This window comes from Tursiops truncatus, chromosome 6, assembly GCF_011762595.2.
Source record: "Tursiops truncatus isolate mTurTru1 chromosome 6, mTurTru1.mat.Y, whole genome shotgun sequence".
Taxonomy (NCBI): Eukaryota; Metazoa; Chordata; class Mammalia; order Artiodactyla; family Delphinidae; genus Tursiops; species Tursiops truncatus.
In genome coordinates, this window is record NC_047039.1 from 47324630 (window position 1) to 47343104 (window position 18475).

General features: G+C 40.5%; 2 protein-coding genes across 4 annotated transcripts in view; one reads left to right on the forward strand and one right to left on the reverse strand.

The window, feature by feature from the left end:
- Positions 1-18475, forward strand: part of SLC24A2 (solute carrier family 24 member 2) — a 237159-nt gene that overhangs the window by 216067 nt on the left and 2617 nt on the right. For both annotated transcript variants that reach the window (XM_019934886.3, XM_019934887.3), the window contains 2 exons: positions 10039-10128; positions 17329-17495. In XM_019934886.3, coding sequence (XP_019790445.1) covers positions 10039-10128; positions 17329-17495 — 257 coding nt within the window. The remainder of the gene's footprint in view (positions 1-10038; positions 10129-17328; positions 17496-18475) is intronic.
- Positions 1-18475, reverse strand: part of ACER2 (alkaline ceramidase 2) — a 109885-nt gene that overhangs the window by 18050 nt on the left and 73360 nt on the right. For both annotated transcript variants that reach the window (XR_012332489.1, XR_004526999.2), the window contains exon 6: positions 8611-8697. The gene's annotated coding sequence lies outside the window, so the exon portion shown is untranslated. The remainder of the gene's footprint in view (positions 1-8610; positions 8698-18475) is intronic.

An 18475-nucleotide genomic window follows, 5' to 3' on the forward strand; every position in this document is an offset into this window, starting at 1 on the left:
CTCAGAGCCTGGCAGCTCTGCCTCCTGAGTAGTTTTTGAATTACCCACGGAGATGAGCATCCCAAACCTTGACAATAATTACAATGAAAACACGATTTTTTTTAACATCTTTATTGGGGTATAATTGCTTTACAATGATGTGTTAGTTTCTGCTTTATAACAAAGTGAATCAGTTATACATATACATATGTTCCCATATCTCTTCCCTCCTGCATCTCCCTCCCTCCCACCCTCCCTATCCCACCCCTCCAGGCGGTCACAAAGCACCGAGCTGATATCCCTGTGCTATGTGGCTGCTTCCCACTAGCTATCTACCTTACGTTTGTTAGTGTATATATGTCCATGCCTCTCTCTCGCTTTGTCACAGCTCACCCTTCCCCCTCCCCATATCCTCAAGTCCATTCTCCAGTAGGTCTGTGTCTTTATTCCTCTCTTACCCCTAGGTTCTTCATGACATTTTCTTTTTCTTAAATTCCATATATATGTGTTAGCATACGGTATTTGTCTTTCTCTTTCTGACTTACTTCACTCTGTATGACAGACTCTAGGTCTATCTACCTCATTACAGATAGCTCAATTTCGTTTCTTTTTATGGCTGAGTAATATTCCATTGTATATATGTGCCACACCTTCTTTATCCATTCATCCAATGATGGGCACTTAGGTTGTTTCCATCTCCGGGCTATTGTAAATAGAGCTGCAATGAACATTTTGGTACATGACTCTTTTTGAATTATGGTTTTCTCAGGGTATATGCCCAGTAGTGGGATTCCTGGGTCATATGGTAGTTCTATTTGTAGTTTTTTAAGGAACCTCCATACTGTTCTCCATAGTGGCTGAACCAATTCACATTCCCACCAGCAGTGTAAGAATGTTCCCTTTTCTCTACACCCTCTCCAGCATTTATTGTTTCTAGATTGTTTGATGATGGCCATTTTGACTGGTGTGAGATGATATCTCATTGTAGTTTTGATTTGCATTTCTCTAATGATTAATGATGTTGAGCATTCTTTCATGTGCTTGTTGGCAGTCTGTATATCTTCTTTGGAGAAATGTCTATTTAGATCTTCTGCCCATTTTTTGATTGGGTTGTTTGTTTTTTTGTTATTGAGCTGCTTGTAAATTTTGGAAATTAATCCTTTGTCAGTTGCTTCATTTGCAACTATTTTCTCCCATTCTGAGGGTTGTCTTTTGGTCTTGTTTATGGTTTCCTTTGCTGTGCAAAAGCTTTGAAGTTTCATTAGGTCCCATTTGTTTATTTTTGTTTTTATTTCCATTTCTCTAGGAGGTGGGTCAGAAAGGATCTTGCTGTGATTTATGTCGTAGAGTGTTCTGCCTATGTTTTCCTCTAAGAGTTTGATAGTTTCTGGCCTTACATTTTGGTCTTTAATCCATTTTGAGCTTATTTTTGTGTATGGTGTTAGGGAGTGATCTAATCTCATACTTTTACATGTACCTGTCCAGTTTTCTCAGCACCACTTACTGAAGAGGCTGTCCTTTCTCCACTGTACATTCCTGCCTCCTTTATCAAAGATAAGGTGACCATATGTGTGTGGGTTTATCTCTGGGCTTTCTATCCTGTTCCATTGATCTATATTTCTGTTTTTGTGCCAGTACCATACTATCTTGATTACTGTAGCTTTGTAGTATAGTCTGAAGTCAGGGAGTCTGATTCCTCCAGCTCCGTTTTACGTTCTCAAGATTGCTTTGGATATTCGGGGTCTTTTGTGTTTCCATAAAAATTGTGAAATTTTTTGTTCTAGTTCTGTGAAAAATGCCAGTGGTAGTTTGATAGGGATTGCATTGAATCTGTAGATTGCTTTGGGTAGTAGAGTCATTTTCACAATGTTGATTCTTCTAATCCAAGAACATGGTATATCTCTCCATCTATTTGTATCATCTTTAATTTCTTTCATCAGTGTCTTATAATTTTCTGCATACAGGTCTTTTGTCTCCTTAGGTATGTTTATTCCTAGATATTTTATTCTTTTTGTTGCAATGGCAAATGGGAGTGTTTTCTTTGATTTCACTTTCAGATTTTTCATCATTAGTGTATAGGAATGCCAGAGATTTCTGTGCATTAATTTTGTATCCTGCAACTTTACCAAATTCATTGATTAGCTCTAGTAGTTTTCTGGTAGCATCTTTAGGATTCTCTATGTATAGTATCATGTCATCTGCAAACAGTGACAGCTTTACTTCTTCTTTTCCAATTTGGATTCCTTTTATTTCCTTTTCTTCTCTGATTGCTGTGGCTAAAACTTCCAAAACTATATTGAATAAGAGTGGTGAGAGTGGGCAACCTTGTCTTGTTCCTGATCTTAGTGGAAATGGTTTCAGTTTTTCACCATTGAGGACAATGTTGGCTGTGGGTTTGTCATATATGGCCTTTATTATGTTGAGGAAAGTTCCCTCTATGCCTACTCTCTGCAGGGTTTTTATCATAAATGGGTGTTGAATTTTGTCAAAAGCTTTCTCTGCATCTATTGAGATGATCATATGGTTTTTCTCCTTCAATTTGTTAATATGGTGTATCACATTGATAGATTTGTGTATATTGAAGAATCCTTGCATTCCTGGAATAAACCCCACTTGATCATGGTGTATGATCCTTTTAATGTGCTGTTGGATTCTGTTTGCTAGTATTTTGTTGAGGATTTTTGCATCTATGTTCATCAGTGATATTGGCCTGTAGTTTTCGTTCTCTGTGACATCCTTGTCTGGTTTTGGTATCAAGGTGATGGTGGCCTCGTAGAATGAATTTGGGAGTGTTCCTCCCTCTGCTATATTTTGGAAGACTTTGAGAAGGATAGGTGTTAGCTCTTCTCTAAATGTTTGATAGAATTTGCCTTGTGAAGCCATCTGGTCCTTTCCAACAAACAAAAGCCAAAAAACATCTGGCTTTTGTTTGTTGGAAGATTTTTAATCACAGTTTCAATTTCAGTGCCTGTGATTGGTCTGTTCATATTTTCTATTTCTTCCTGATTAAGTCTTGGCAGGTTGTGCATTTCTAAGAATTTGTCCATTTCTTCCAGGTTGTCCATTTTATTGGCATAGAGTTGCTTGTAGTAATCTCTCATGAGCTTTTGTATTTCTGCAGTGTCAGTTGTTACTTCTCCTTTTTCATTTCTAATTCTATTGATTTGAGTCTTCTCCCTTTTTTTCTTGATGAGTCTGGCTAATGGTTTATCTATTTTGTTTATCTTCTCAAAGAACCAGCTTGTAGTTTTATTGATCTTTGCTATTGTTTCCTTCATGTCTTTTTCATTTATTTCTGATCTGATTTTTATGATTTCTTTCCTTCTGCTAACTTTGGGGTTTTTTCTTCTTCTTTCTCTAATTGCTTTAGGTGCAAGGTTAGGTTGTTTATTCAAGACGTTTCCTGTTTCTTAAGGTGGGCTTGTATTGCTATAAACTTCCCTCTTAGAACTGCTTTTGCTGCATCCCATAGGTTTTGGGTCGTCGTGTCTCCATTGTCATTTGTTTCTAGGTATTTTTTGATTTCCTCTTTGATTTCTTCAGTGATCACTTCGTTATTAAGTAGTGTATTGTTTAGCCTCCATGTGTTTGTATTTTTTACAGATCTTCTCCTGTAATTGATATCTAGTCTCATGGCGTTGTGGTTGGAAAAGATACTTGATACAATTTCAATTTTCTTAAATTTACCAAGGCTTGATTTGTGACCCAAGTTATGATCTATCCTGGAGAATGTTCCATGAGCACTTGAGAAAAATGTGTATTCTGTTGTTTTTGGATGGAGTGGCCTATACATATCAATTAAGTCCATCTTGTTTAATGTATCATTTAAAGCTTGTGTTTCCTTATTTATTTTCATTTTAGATGATCTGTCCATTGGTGAAAGTACTGTGTTTGGGGTCTCCTTTTCACAGGCTGCAGGTTCGTAGTTCCCATTGTTTTTGGTGTCTGTCCCCAGTGGCTGAGGTTGGTTCAGTGGGTTGTGTAGGCTTCCTGGTGGAGGGGACTAGTGCCTGTGTTCTGGTGGATGAGGCTGGATCTTGTCTCTCTGGTGGGCAGGTCCACATCTGGTGGTGTGTTTTGGGGTGTCTGTGGACTTATTATGATTTTAGGCAGCCTCTCTGCTAATGGGTGGGGTTGTGTTCCTGTCTTGCTAGTTGTTTGGCATAGGATGTCCAGCACTGTAGCTTGCTGGTGGTTGAGTGAAGCTGGGTGCTGGTGTTGAGATGGAGGATCTCTGGGAGATTTTTGCCATTTGATATTAAGTGGAGCTGGGAGGTCTCTTGTGGACCAGTGTCCTGAAGTTGGCTCTCCCATCTCAGAGACACAGCACTGACTCCTGGCTGCAGCACCAAGAGCCTTTCATCCACACGGCTCAGAATAAAAGGGAGAAAAAGTGGAGAGAAAGAATTAGTAGAAGTAGGAAGAAAGAAAGAAAGAAAGGAGGGAAGGAAGGAAGAAGGAAAGAAAGAAAGGAGGGAGGGAGGGAGGAAGGAAGGAAGGAGGGAAGGAAGGAAAAAGGAAAGAAAGAAAGAAGATACAGTAAAATAAAATAAAGTAGAATATAATAAAGTTATTAAATTAAAAAATATTTAGAAAAAAAAAAGGGACAGATAGAACCTTAGGACAAATGGTGGAAGCAAAGCTATACAGACAAAATCTCACACAGAAGCATACACATACACACTCACAAAAAGAGGAAAAGGGGAAAAAAATCATAGATCTTGCTCTCGAAGCCCACCTCCTCAATTTGGGATGACTCGTTGTCTATTCATGTATTCCCCAGATGCAGGGTACATCAAGTTGATTGTGGAGCTTTAATCCGCTGCTTCTGAGGCTGCTGGGGGAGATTTCCCTTTCGCTTCTTTGTTCTCACAGCTCCCAGGGCTCAGCTTTGGATTTGGCCCCGCCTCTGCGTGTAGGTCGCTGGAGGGCGTCTGTTTTTTGCTCAGACAGGACAGGGTTAAAAGAGCCGCTGATTCGGGGGCTCTGGCTCACTCAGGCCGGGGGGAGGGAGGGGCACGGAGTGCGGGGCGAGCCTGCGGCGGCAGAGGCTGGCGTGACGTTGCACCAGCCTGAGGCCCGCCGTGCGTTCTCCCGGGGAAGTTGTCCCTGGATCCCGGGAACCTGGCAGTGGCGGGCTGCACAGGCTCCCCAGACGGAGGGTGTGGATAGTGACCTGTGTTCGCACACAGGCTTCTTGGTGGCAGCAGCAGCAGCCTTAGCGTCTCATGCCCGCCTCTGGGGTCCGTGCTTTCAGCCGCGGCTCGCGCCCGTCTCTGGAGCTCCTTTAAGCAGCGCTTTTAAACCCCTCTCCTCGCGCACCAGGAAACAAAGAGGGAAGAAAAAGTCTCTTGCCTCTTCAGCAGCTCCAGACCTTTTCCCAGACTCCCTCCTGCAGGCTGTGTTCACGCAGCCAACCCCAGTCCTCTCCCTGCGCTCCGACCAAAGCCCGAGCCTCAGCTCGCAGCCCCGCCCGCCCCGGCGGATGAGCAGACAAGCCTCTCGGGCTGGTGAGTGCCGGTCGGCACCGATCCTCTGTGCGGGAATCTCCCCGCTTTGCCCTCCGCACCCCTGTTGCTGTGCTCTCCTCCATGGCTCTAAAGCTCCCCCCTCCGCCTCCCGCAGGCTCTGCCCGCAAAGGGGCTTCCTAGTGTGTGGAAACCTTTCCTCCTTCACAGCTCCCTCCCACTGGTGCAGGTCCCGTCCCTATTCTTTTGTCTCTGTTTTTTCTTTTTTTCTTTTGCCCTACCCAGGAACGTAGGGGGTTTCTTGCCTTTTGGGAGGTCTGAGGGCTTCTGCCAGCATTCAGTAGGTGTTCTGTAGGAGTTGCTCCGCGTGTAGATGTATTTCTGGTGTATCTGTGGGGAGGACGGTGATCTCCACATCTTACTCTTCCGCCATCTTCCCCTCCCCGATTTTTTTTTTAAGGTATACATCTAGTTTCAGAGTAAATAATACTCCCACTTGCTTTTATTTACACTTCATTTATATGCAAATTATATGACAGTGCTTGTTGAATTATGCATTCTTCCAGCTCAGATAATTAATGGTGGGCTTCACTTTTATAGTTTTTTTAAATTAATGGCTTTTAGAAGTACAAGAACTGAAATGCAAACCTTAATGAGGAATATGTCTTTGATGAAAATTGAAAATAATAAAGGAAGCAAAGACCCCAAAAGTTTTATTTTCTCATGGCCTAGGATGGATGTTCTTACAAAACAAGAATGCATCTCATGAGATATCAGAATATGACCCATCAGAGCTAGGAAGGTGCTTCAGAACCCAGCTAGGTTTTTGCAATTTCTGTCATGCATTGGTTCATTCACCAAGTATTTATTGTGTCTACTATGTACCAAGCACCGTTCTAGCAAGGATGGAGTGATTGAGGCCCTGAGAAGTTGAGTGACTTGTCCAAGCAAAACCAGCTAATAAGAAGCAAAGCCAAGACTCTAGGCCATATCTCTGCAGTCACTTTCACCTCCCTGAGTTTGTTTTCTTAACTCTTAAAAATCAAAATGAGCTTAATATTGTCTAATAACATCTGCCATTACTATCCAAGCACTTGTTCTGTGCCAGGCAGTTTGCTAGACACTTCATGTGTGTGGAAATCCTCAGACCTACTAGACATTGTTATTCCTCCCATTTTACAGAGAAAGTAACTGAGATTTAGAGCGATTAAATAATTTGTCTCAGGGCACAGAGCTGGTAATTGATGAGCAAGGATTTCAGTACTGGTCACAGTAATCCAGAGACCATACTTTTAATCTTTAACAGGATTGCTTTGGAGAACTCTGTTAAATATGTATGCCCCAGAACCTTGCACAGAGGAGATGCTTAGTGAATATTTGTCGAATTTAAATAAGTTAGGAGATAGCCAATTTGTGCGACCAGCTAATGTCCAGTAATGTTTTTTAAGCCAAGAAAATATCACTCTGATGTACTAGAAACTTCTAATGAGAATATTAGCTGTCAATTATACAAGTAAACCATTACATTGGAACCAAATGGACACATGTGCCAGCCAACACATGGATACAATTTGCTTTTTGCTAATTGGTATGAGGTCCATCCCAGCAGATGTCAGGATGAACCGCCATTACTAACCATAAATTGACACATCAGACCTTGGCTTCAGGAGCTCTTTTCTTCCTTCCAATGAGACTGGTAACTAAATAAGAGTACACGTGCTACTGGGCAGTGATAACTGGAATGAGACCACAGAGTCCAAAGAAGGGAAATAGTCCAGAAAAAAACGAAAGAAGGAATTACCTGGGCTGTGAGATTGGAAATGGTAAGGTACTTTGACAGCCAGGGAAACACTTAACCAAACTGTTGATGCATGAAAGGTTGATGCTTCCAAAGCAGGAACAATATGGGAGGCTGGGTGAGGCAGACGGTTGTACAGCTGGAATGCTAGTCTGTATTTCCCTGAGGCTCTTTATTTGCTGACATTCAGAGCATAGGCTAGTATTATGATGATGATGATCATTATGTGTCCAAAGTCGGGTATATTTTGAGCATTATCGGCCCTGTCTTTCTTTAGGAATGAGTATAACCTAGATTCCTAACATCTAGGAATGCGTGCTTATATAGTCAGAGAGACCTAGATTTGAATTTCATGTCTAGTTCAAGATCTGGGTACAGCGTAAGTGCCCAGCCTTTACCTACCCCTAGTTAATGATGAAGACCTGAAATTTTACAAAGAAAAAATATTTTTAAACCTTTCTTTCAATGAGTTCCTAATCCAATACTAGGTACCTTTAGATGTCCACTAATGACTAATTGGCTTCTTGATTAAGACTCATAAGCATCAAATTTTGAAACACAGAGGTTTTCAATAATATGTTGGTGTAAACTTAGCACCTTTAAATCCTTAGTCCGATTCCTTACTTTCTGCCTTTTGACTGGGAATGGTCTATGGTTCAGGGATGATATTTTTTAGATGAGAAATATGTTCAAATAATTTGATTCTGACTTGTGATGCTGTATCAATGAACAGACATGCAAAGGTACAAAAAAATTAAACAATAATAAAATAATAGTTACATACTTAGTAAGTGAGCTAACCTGGAAAGGGGCCATACCTATGAAATGAGGACTCTCCCAGGATATCCAGTCCACGTGCCATGTCATAAAGTGTGGAGATGGTACTCTGTTCCCTCCCAGGATGCTCAAAGTCAAGCTAAGGATTGGCTACTGCTCAAACCACATGGGTGGTCCCACATCACAAGAGGGGGCCCTTCTCTTCCCTGTGATAGAGCATGGCGTGGGAGATGAAGCCCTCATCACACCTAGGATCCTGAAACAGTGACTTGCGGCCAGAGGAAAAGAATAGGGACTCTAATCAGCTGAATGCCTTGCCTGGGAAAAATTGATTTCTTGGCACTGGCAATTCCAAGGCTCAGGGAATCTGGTCTCCAGAATCCAGCTGAACCCCTTGCTTTAAAGGAATTTGCTTTCGAAGTGAATGTCTCAAGCTCCACTTTGAAAATTTGATGACTTTTTTCCCATAACCCATTAAATAGTGCTTAGGTCCCCAGAAGGAGTCTGAGTCTTTGGCTGAAATATTTTCCTTCGAAGAAAGGGAAGGAGTAGGGGGAAGCATTTAAGAATAAGGTTGTGGCTACTCACCGTGGTTAATGCTTTCCCCAATTTAATCAAGCCCACTGGTCTTCCAGACATCCCAGCTAACAAAAGGCCCAAGAAAAACCACAACCACTGAAAGAAAGAAATGGTTATTGTGAAATTTAATAGAACCATGTGAATGATAATGAAAACATATATTAAAAATTTGAAATTAATAGAGAGAACATAAGCCTGTTTGGGGCAATAGACTGTGTTCATCGTTAAAGATATTCAAAAGATTACCATATACAGGTTTACCTTTTCCTTTTAATGAAGCTCTCAAAAGCCATGGCAGAAGTGTTCTATGTGACTGCCCAAGGTCAGCTCTTCAGACAAGTGAGATAGCTTTCATCCAGGTCAACTCCAGGATTCATTTCTCTGGACAAAATTGGATGGCGTTATCAAAGCAAAAAATGAGACTGTTTCTCAAAGTGGAAAGCTTTGAAAGAAAAAGTGTTTGGCAATGATAAATGAGAGACTCTCTGAGAGCATCCTGTTATCTGAGCATGTTTTAAAGGATCCCAGTTTTGCAAAAAGGGCATCAACAGGACACCACTACCATCCGGTGCAAGCGTGGGTTTCCCTATAGTGGGATGGATAAGAAACACTGCATTTTGAGTGTCTGATTTTGGCTGATGCTTGAAAGAAACTTTAAAAGTGCTCATACTATAAGCCTGAGATTGCACAAAGCCCAGGGCTAGAAGCATAATTGGATAGAACATAGTTAGGGGTGGAGAACAGGAGAAAAAGCATTCCCAAGAACGTCTACTGTGCCACCCCCGTGGAGAGCAGCACAAGCGAGCATCTGCTGTTGATACTTGTGTGGCTCCAACGTCCTGGAGACTGGCCATCCTCAGGAATCTGTATTAATTGTGGTGATGGCTCCTTCTGTGTGGCTTTTCCTCATAATTCAGGGGACCGTAAAAAGAGCCAATGTATTTTGGAAACTATTGATCCTTCTTGCTAAATGTAATTAATCCCGTAGGCTTTCTGGCATATGGATTATTAGGATACATGGGTTGAAGCAATAGAAACTGATTCTCATGAAATTGAAGAGAAGGTAGAAAAGGGAGCAGGAGAGGGAGAGAGAATGTGGGGAATTGAGGGACTGAAGGCAAGACTGAGAAACCAAGCCTTGGAAAGGGCAGGAGCAGAGAGCCTCTGAGAAACCAGCAACAGAACAGACATTCTCTTCAAAAGACTTCCATCTCAGAAACTAGCTTTGGGATGGTTTGGCTTCCACCAATTTCACATCCTCAAGAGAGAATCTTAACGTCCCAGCTTGACCAACGCTTGGTCATTTATTTTGATTGCTAATTCTACCAGGACTGCGGGCAGTGAGGGAGAAGTAGCTGAATTGGTGGTCTTGGCTTTGAGCTATCAGATCACCTCAGTTAGCACTCACATTCTCTCCTCTTTCTGGTTCTCTTTCAGTCATCAAGGAAGTTTTTTCCCATCACGTTCTTCGGCTCCATCACCTGGATCGCAGTATTCTCTTACTTGATGGTCTGGTGGGCACATCAGGTAATGCCTTGAGAGTGACACACATCTGCCTGGATTTTCTCTTGGTTGCTAAGTGGCTAACCAGTGTGTTTGCTTTCTGAAACTGTCACAACAGTATTGCATCTAACAAATTACATATTCCAGGACTGAAGGAATTTCTTCCACTTAACTTTCCCTCGTCTCCTGGCCCTTCCCTAATAGTGTGGACTCAAATCGGCATAGCCCCAGACAGCCATGTGGAGGAAAGGCAAGTCTCACTGCTTCTTGCCCTCTAAAGCCTGAAGCCAGGCCTGGAGGAATGTCAGAGTTTTTCCTGGCTCAGCAGCACTTACTTTCTCTTGGGCAGCCACTCACCTCATGTTCTCATCCAACTGGCTCTTAGGGAAAGAACTGGAGACAAAATGGTCTCTTCCTTGAGCCTCCATTTACAAAAATGATGATGTATTTCCCTTTTACTACTTTTAATTCAATACCAGTCATAATGCCCATCACCAGAATAAACTCTCAGGAATTGTTCGTTGCAACACATGAATGGAGGAATGCGATGCAAAGGTCTTACATTCTCAAAGATAGTAACGGTTACCATTATTGATTGAATGTATACTACATGCCAGGTAATTCACATCCCTTTGTCCTTGTACATGGGTATAATTTCTATGAGGGAGGTACTATTATTATCCACAGTTTACAGATAAAGAGTTAAGCTTAGAGCTAATTTTAAAAAAAATGCCCAGGATCATTTAGGTAGTAAAAAGCAGAGCTGAGATTCTAACCCAGCACTCTGCAGCTCCAAAACTCATGCTTTTAATCTCTATTATAAACTACATAAATTCCAACTGCCCACTTGTATTCTTTGTCTAATATACCCTTAAAATTATTATACTTAACAGAAATAAAATATAGCAATTTGAAATAAGGAAATATACACCAAGGACATATGTGGATAGACTTCTCAACAAATGTTGCTGGAATAACTGGATTTCTCTATGCCAAAATAAATGAACTTAGACATTTACCACCTGCGATACTCAAAACTTAACTCAAAAAAAAACAAAAAACAAAAAAAACTTAACTCAAAATGCACGATAGTTCTAAACGTAAGAGCTAAAAACATCTAGAAGAAAACAGAAAATCCCCATAACCATGGGATAGGCAAAGAGTTCTATGATATAACACCAAACCATGATCCATGAAAAAAAAAAAATGATTAACTAAATGTCATCAAAAGTAAAACTTCTGCTCTTCAGAAAACCTCATTTAAAAAATGGAAAGACAGGCAATTCCCTGCCTGTCCAGTGGTTAGAACTCTGCGCTCTCACTGCCGAGGGCCCAGGTTCAGTCCCTGGTTGGGGAACTGAGATCCCATAAGCCACGTGGCACAGCCAAAAAAAAACCCAAAAAATTGGAAAGACAAACCACAGACTGAGAGAAAATATTTTCAAATCATATCTCTCTGATAAAGCACTTGTATCCAGGATATATAAAAAGCTCTTAAAGCTCAATAATAGAGAAGGCAAGCGTCTACAGGCATCTTAATGTTTAAGATGGACAAAAGATTTGGGTAGATATTTCACCAAGAAAGGTATGCAAATGGCTAATAAGCACAAGAGAAGATAGTCAACATCGTTATTCATTAGAGAATGCAAATTAAAACCACAGTGAGATACCACTTCACACTCACTTGGATGGACATAATCAAAAAGACAGAAAATAACAAGTGTTAGAGAGGATGTATAGAAATTGGAAACCTGATATATTTCTGGTAAGAATGTAAAACACTGCAGCCACTTTGTAGACAGCTTGGCAGTTCCAGAAAATGTTAAGCATAGAGTTACCATATGATCCAGTGATTCCACTGTCTATATACCCAAGAGAAATGAAAACATCTGCACAATTTATATGCAAATGTTCACAGCAGCATCATTCATAATGGCCAAAAAGTGGAAACAATCCAGGTGTCCATCAACTTGTATGGGTAAATAAAATGTGGTATATCCACACAGTGGAATATTATTCTACAATAAAAATGAATGAAATACTGATACATGCTACAGTGTAAATAAACCTCTAAAATATTATGCTAAGTGAAAACAGCCGGTCACAAGAGATCACATGCTGTATGATTCCATTTATATGAAATGTGAATAACAGGCAAATCTGTAGAGGCAGAAAGTAGGTAACAGTTGCCTAGGGTTGGGGGGGTTGGAGGGCAATGGGAAGTGACTGCTAACGGGTATAGAGTTTCTTCTTGGAATGACGAAAAATTGAACTTAAATTCTGGTGATAGTTGCACAACTCTATAAATATACTAAAAAACCGCTGAATCATATACTTTAAATGGGGGACTTTTAGGGTATGTGAATTATATCTCAATAAAGTTGTTTAAAAATAAACATAAGGGGCTTCCCTGGTGGCGCAGTGATTGGGAATCCGCCTGCCGATGCAGGGGACACGGGTTCGTGCCCCGGTCCGGGAGGATCCCACATGCCACGGAGCGGCTGGGCCCGTGAGCCATGGCTGCTGAGCCTGCGCGTCCAGAGCCTGTGCTCCGCAGCGGGAGAGGCCACAGCAGTGAGAGGCCCGCGTACCACAATCAATCAATCAATCAATAAAAATAAACATAAGATACCACTTCACAACCATTAGGATGACTACAACCAAAAAGACAGACAATAACCATTTGTTGATGAGGATGTGGAGAAACAGGACTGCATATATTTGTCAAAGCTCACAGAACAGTATGCTCTTTTTAAAGGGTGAATTTTACTGTATGGAAATTACACCTTAATTTTTTCAGAAAGAAGATATGGCATCACTAACAAAATCCACTGGAAATGTTGGCTGATAAACCAAGCATTATTCCTACAAGATATTTTATATTATTCCTATCACAGTTATTTTACTGACATTTGACCTCAGATTACTCTTCCTTAATATTTCCAAAAATCCTCGGCCCCCTGAAGAAGTTCTGTTTGCCCCAAAGTCATTATTTTCTACATTTGTTGAAAGATGTTTGCTACCGATACCCAGCAGAAATCATTGCAGAAGGTAAGCTGCTTCTCAGCCTCCAGATTTCCAGGCTAAAAGGAGTGTTTGTTTGCCATTTATAGATATATAATGGCCTTTCCTAATAATCATTTTTATTCTTCCAAGTACTGATAAAGGGAAAAAAGTTATTTTTTTCACTTATTGGAATATATTGTTTTCTAGATATTTCTCTTTAGTCATCCTAGGAAACATCATCCTACAGGCTTCCATCTCTTTCTCTACTCTTTAATGATTATCTTCATTCCACAATCCTGTTTCCTTTTCATTCCCTTGTAGATAAATACAAACACAATGCCTGGAACAATAATAATTACTAAAAAAAAAAGCCCAGAAATATAAAGTGCATAAAGAGAAGCCTTACTAGCAAATAATGAATGAGAAGTTCCTCTTTCTTTTCTCCAAAGAAGTGCTTTTCTCTTTCAAAATATCCAGACAGCTGATCAAAATAGCAGATTCTGTTCTAAGTCTGTAGCTCTAATTCCGTCACTTGTGCTTCTAAACTGTAAAAGCTATAAAGATAACAAGTGCACCATGTGGTGCTCAACTATTTTGTTATCCACAGTTTTACCAATAATAAATGCTAGTTAATACAATTATTTGGCTACTGTTTGGCCAAAAATAAATGCCCTTCACATAAAACACTTTGTGCATACTTTCCTTTAGTTTGGGGAGTTTTTTGTTTTTACATCTTGAATCTTCATCTTAGTAAATTTCATGGGTGAAGAAAACCTGTGATTCAAATCTATCCCTCATCTAGTTAACTGGATGTTAATTCTCGGTTAATGCTAAGAGGCAGATACAACCTCACGTCTCATTTAGCCAGTATGGCATTTTGCAGATCCCCACTGAACCACAGCAAGGAACTGGGTCATGGAATATGGGAGCAGCACTGGACATGGATTCTGAGTGGCCTCGCTATTTATTTCTATTAGAAAACAAAGGAATTTCCCCCAAGAGACTACTGAGGTCCTTTCTAGCTGTAAACTCCTCTGATGCTCCCCGATTTGATCAGAGTGCTGTTCCATCCATGCACCCATCACCTTGCCTCTGACTCGCCAAAAGCCCACTTCAGTGAAAGAGACTCGCAAGGAGCTTCTGAAAACGGGTTCTCCTTCAGTGAAAGTGTTTCTAGAGCCACCCAGAGTCATCAGGGTTTTGATGTACAGTGAAAATTCGTCATGATTCATGTGACTTCCCACTTTGTAAACTGACCCTGCTAAACCAGCTTCTGTCCCTGCTGCCGGAACCCTGAGGGTTGCACGCTGATATGTTGGAGAGGGACAGGAGTAGGGTCTGAGTTATCACAGCTGATATTTATTGAACATTTTCTTTATGCCTGACACTAGTTGCTATTTGCTTTATATGCATCATCACATTCAATCGTCCCAACAACTCTGAGGGTAGATATTATTATCCCCATTTTACACATGAGAAAAACTGAGACTCAGGGAAGTTGGCCACTGTGCCCAAGGAGTGGCAGGCTAGGATTTGCACCCAGGGCTTTTTGTACCCCATGTTAGCACTCTTAACCACACTACCATTAACACCTCTCTTCAATTTCTGCAATTTTCTGTCGGTAGTGGCATTCAAACTCCAGATACAAATTTTTTTTAAATAGTCACTGCTTTAAAACTCCCTCTAAGATTTTAAATTACTAAGAACGTATTAGATAGTCTGGAACTTATTGAGGGCGACAATCATTTAGTCAGCATCTTCACAGTCTTTGAAAATGTTTCACTCCACGGACTTCCCTGGTGGCGCAGTGGTTAAGAATCCCCCCGCCAATGCAGGGGACACGGGATCGAGCACTGTTCCAGGAAGATCCCACATGCCGCGGAGCAACTAAGCCCGTGCGCCACAACTGCTGAGCCCGCAAGCTACAACTCCTGAAGCCCACGCTCCTAGAGCCCATGCTCTGCAACAAAGAGAAGCCACCACAACGATAAGCCCGCACACCGCAACAAAGAGTAGCCCCCGCTCGCCACAACTAGAGAAAGCCCATGCGCAGCACCAAAGACCCAATGCAGCCAAAAATAAATAAATTTGTAAAAAGAAAGCGTTTCACTCCAAATCTAACAAAAAGTGTCATCAGGGAGAATATTTTGCTCAAATAGGGCACTTTTGTACAAAACTCTTGTTTAACTTTTTCTAGGAGAGTCAGTAAAAGTCATGCTAGTAAAATCATCTAAGTATGCAGATTGATTTGTTTATTCAGCAAATAGGTATTGAGAGCCTACTATGTACCAGGCTATGTTCTGCTTATTAGGGAGACCATAGTGATTAAGGCCATGACCCTGCTCACGTAGATGTCACTTTCTAATGGGGAGCAGTGAATCTGTGCACCACGAGGATAGGTAAACTAGTTCAGCTCACCAGGCTCTAGAGCAGGCATGACCATCAAAATAAAAATAGCTCCCAGCTATGTTTTTAAGCTAGTGGGAACCGGGCTATTCCTATAAATCGAAACAGAGATTTAGAAATAGGTTTATTCTAGAAATAGACCCAGAGACATAGAAAACAAACTTATGGTTACCAAAGGGGAAATGGGGGGAGGGATAAATTAGGAGTTTGGAATTAACATAAACACACTACTATGTATAAAATAGACAACCAACAAAGACCTACTGTATAGCACAGGGAACTATACTCAATATTTTGTAGTAACCTATAAGGGAAAAGAATCTGAAATATATATATATAAAAAACTGTACACTTGAAACTAACTTTGCTGTACACCTGAAACTAACACAGCATTGTAAATCAACTATATTTCAATTTTTTTAAAAAGAAAGAAGTTTATTCTATTCCCCCAAAACCTTTATTCTTACGTGCTACTTTGGCCCTTTACATTTTCTCAAAAAATGCTGGATGTCATCAGGTAGGAAACCAAACTGAAAGAATTGCCGTAAAGGTTTTCAGAACTGCAGCTCACCAACTCCAGAAAACATATAAAGCTTTTAAAAGAAAGACAACACGAAGACAAACACATTTCTCAAGAGACTGGAGGAGCATACATTGAAGGCTAGACCAACTGTCCAAGAGAAGTCATCAGTCTTAAAAGGCAAAGACCAAAAGAATATAATAAATGTGCCCCTGTCACTTTTCAATGATGACATACATCGTTGTCAAACCCATTTACAAAGGGTTTTTCCATAAATTATAATTTAGTCCTCACAACCACCTTATAAGGTAAGTATTATCGTACCCACTTTATGGATCAGAAAACGAGGATAAAAATATAAGTAACACAGCTGTGTGTTATATATGAAAGTTGTTAAGAGACTCAATCCTAAGAGTTCTCATCACAAGGAAAAAGAATTTTTTTCTATTTCTTTAATTGTATATCTATCTGAGATGATGGATGTTCATTAAACATATGATAAACATTTCATGATGTATGTAAGTCAAATCATTATGTTCTATACCTTAAACTTACGCAGTGCTGTATGTCAATTATATCATAGTAAAACTGGAAGGAAAAAAAAAAAAGAAAGAGAGGATCAAAGATATTGCCCAGTTGGTCCAGTTAGCAATAGGTCAAGTACTTAATAAATTCCAGAGCCAGACCTTAGACCAAGGTCCTCTGATTCCCTAACTTGCTTTCTCCACGGCTGCCTTGCTGATTTACATTCCTGTGTTACAAAGCCCAAAAACACCCAAAATCAAGTTTTCTGTGAAAATGGTAGAGTCTAAAAGTGTTTAAGAGTGGGTTATAGACACTAGGAAATGTTAAGGAAAAATGGGAACACTGGGTGTCAATTCTTAATCTTCAATGATAAATCCAGGGGCAAATCTGCTACAGGATTTGGTGCCATTGTCAGGCACTGGCCCCTGTAGCCAATGACCAATTGGCATTTATAACTCTGATCTTCTGCTTCCCCTGCCTGGTCTTAATAAAAACCATATAGAGACTGCACTCTAGTCTTCTATAGCTCTTTTTGGAGATGATCTGTTTAATCCTCATGTGAACATTCCTGATCCCTTGGGTCTGAATATCATTAAAATATAAAATCCTTTCTATCAATGATGGTGCCTTATTCCTTGTTATCATCTCAATACTCAACACAGCACAGAGTAAGAACTCATTAAAAGGGAGTTGCATTCAAATGTTAGTGGTTTTGATGGTTTTGTGACTTCAGACACTCATATGTTTGTCCCTGTCGTTGCTTTTAGGTTGGAGAGACAATTGGCATTAGTGAAGAGATTATGGGTCTGACCATCTTGGCTGCTGGGACCTCCATCCCTGACCTGATCACCAGTGTCATAGTGGCCCGGAAGGGGCTCGGGGACATGGCTGTGTCCAGCTCTGTTGGAAGCAACATTTTTGACATCACTGTAGGGTGAGTAGAGCTAGTTGTATAAAGGTGCACATCACCTCCACCACTGTCTTTGTCTTCTTAGAAGCTGTGAAGACATGACCAGGATCTCAGAGCCCGAAACCAACCAATACCAATAGAAAGTAAAGACTGGTAGTACCATTCAATTTCACCAACTCCAATTTTCATTTTCAGAGAACTTCATGAAGAGTAAGTTATCCGTAGACAGGCAGAAACACATAACTTGCATACGGAGTGGGTGTTGTAGGAAATACTTCAAGAGAATTTCACCTATAAAATGGCATTGGCTATATGTCATGAATATTCAACATTCATAGGTGACTGAGATGCTCTGGTGGTTTCACTGTATTTTTTTCCATGTTCTAATTCTAATAAAAATCCCCACCAGCCTCAGATGAGATTTGGATTGGAAAGCAGACTGGAACAAACATAGGCCCAGAAAAAATATCCCATCTCCTTCCTTGGAAAATGCTGGCAGGTTTGGCATTATCATTTCTTTATCTGTGCTGGTGAAGATATTCTAGGTTTTTTGAAAGTCAGAAGATGAGATCTGTTCTTACAGTTAAGCAAACTGAAGTTCTCAATATGAATAATCTCAAGCGGATCCGATTGGGGAGGGATGCTGTCATCTCTATCATTTCATTTAATGTGTCCACGTAAAAGTAGTCTGATAAATAACCTTGAAGGGCAGCCCCTTGAGAAAGTAAGACATGGGATATTACCCTTATGTTCCCGGAAGAACTGAGCTCTTGCATTTGAGTTTGGAAGACCACTAAAACGGATCTACTTTCTCATTGAACATCTTGAATATTGTTCTCTTTTATCTTTTCCACTACCTAATATATAAAATAATTTTTTCATTCAGTATCTACCACATGCACTGTACATACATTTTTATCTATTTAAGCCACACGACGATCCTATGACGTATGTATTTTCATCCCCATTTTTCAGATAAGGAAACCAAAGGGCACAGAATTCAC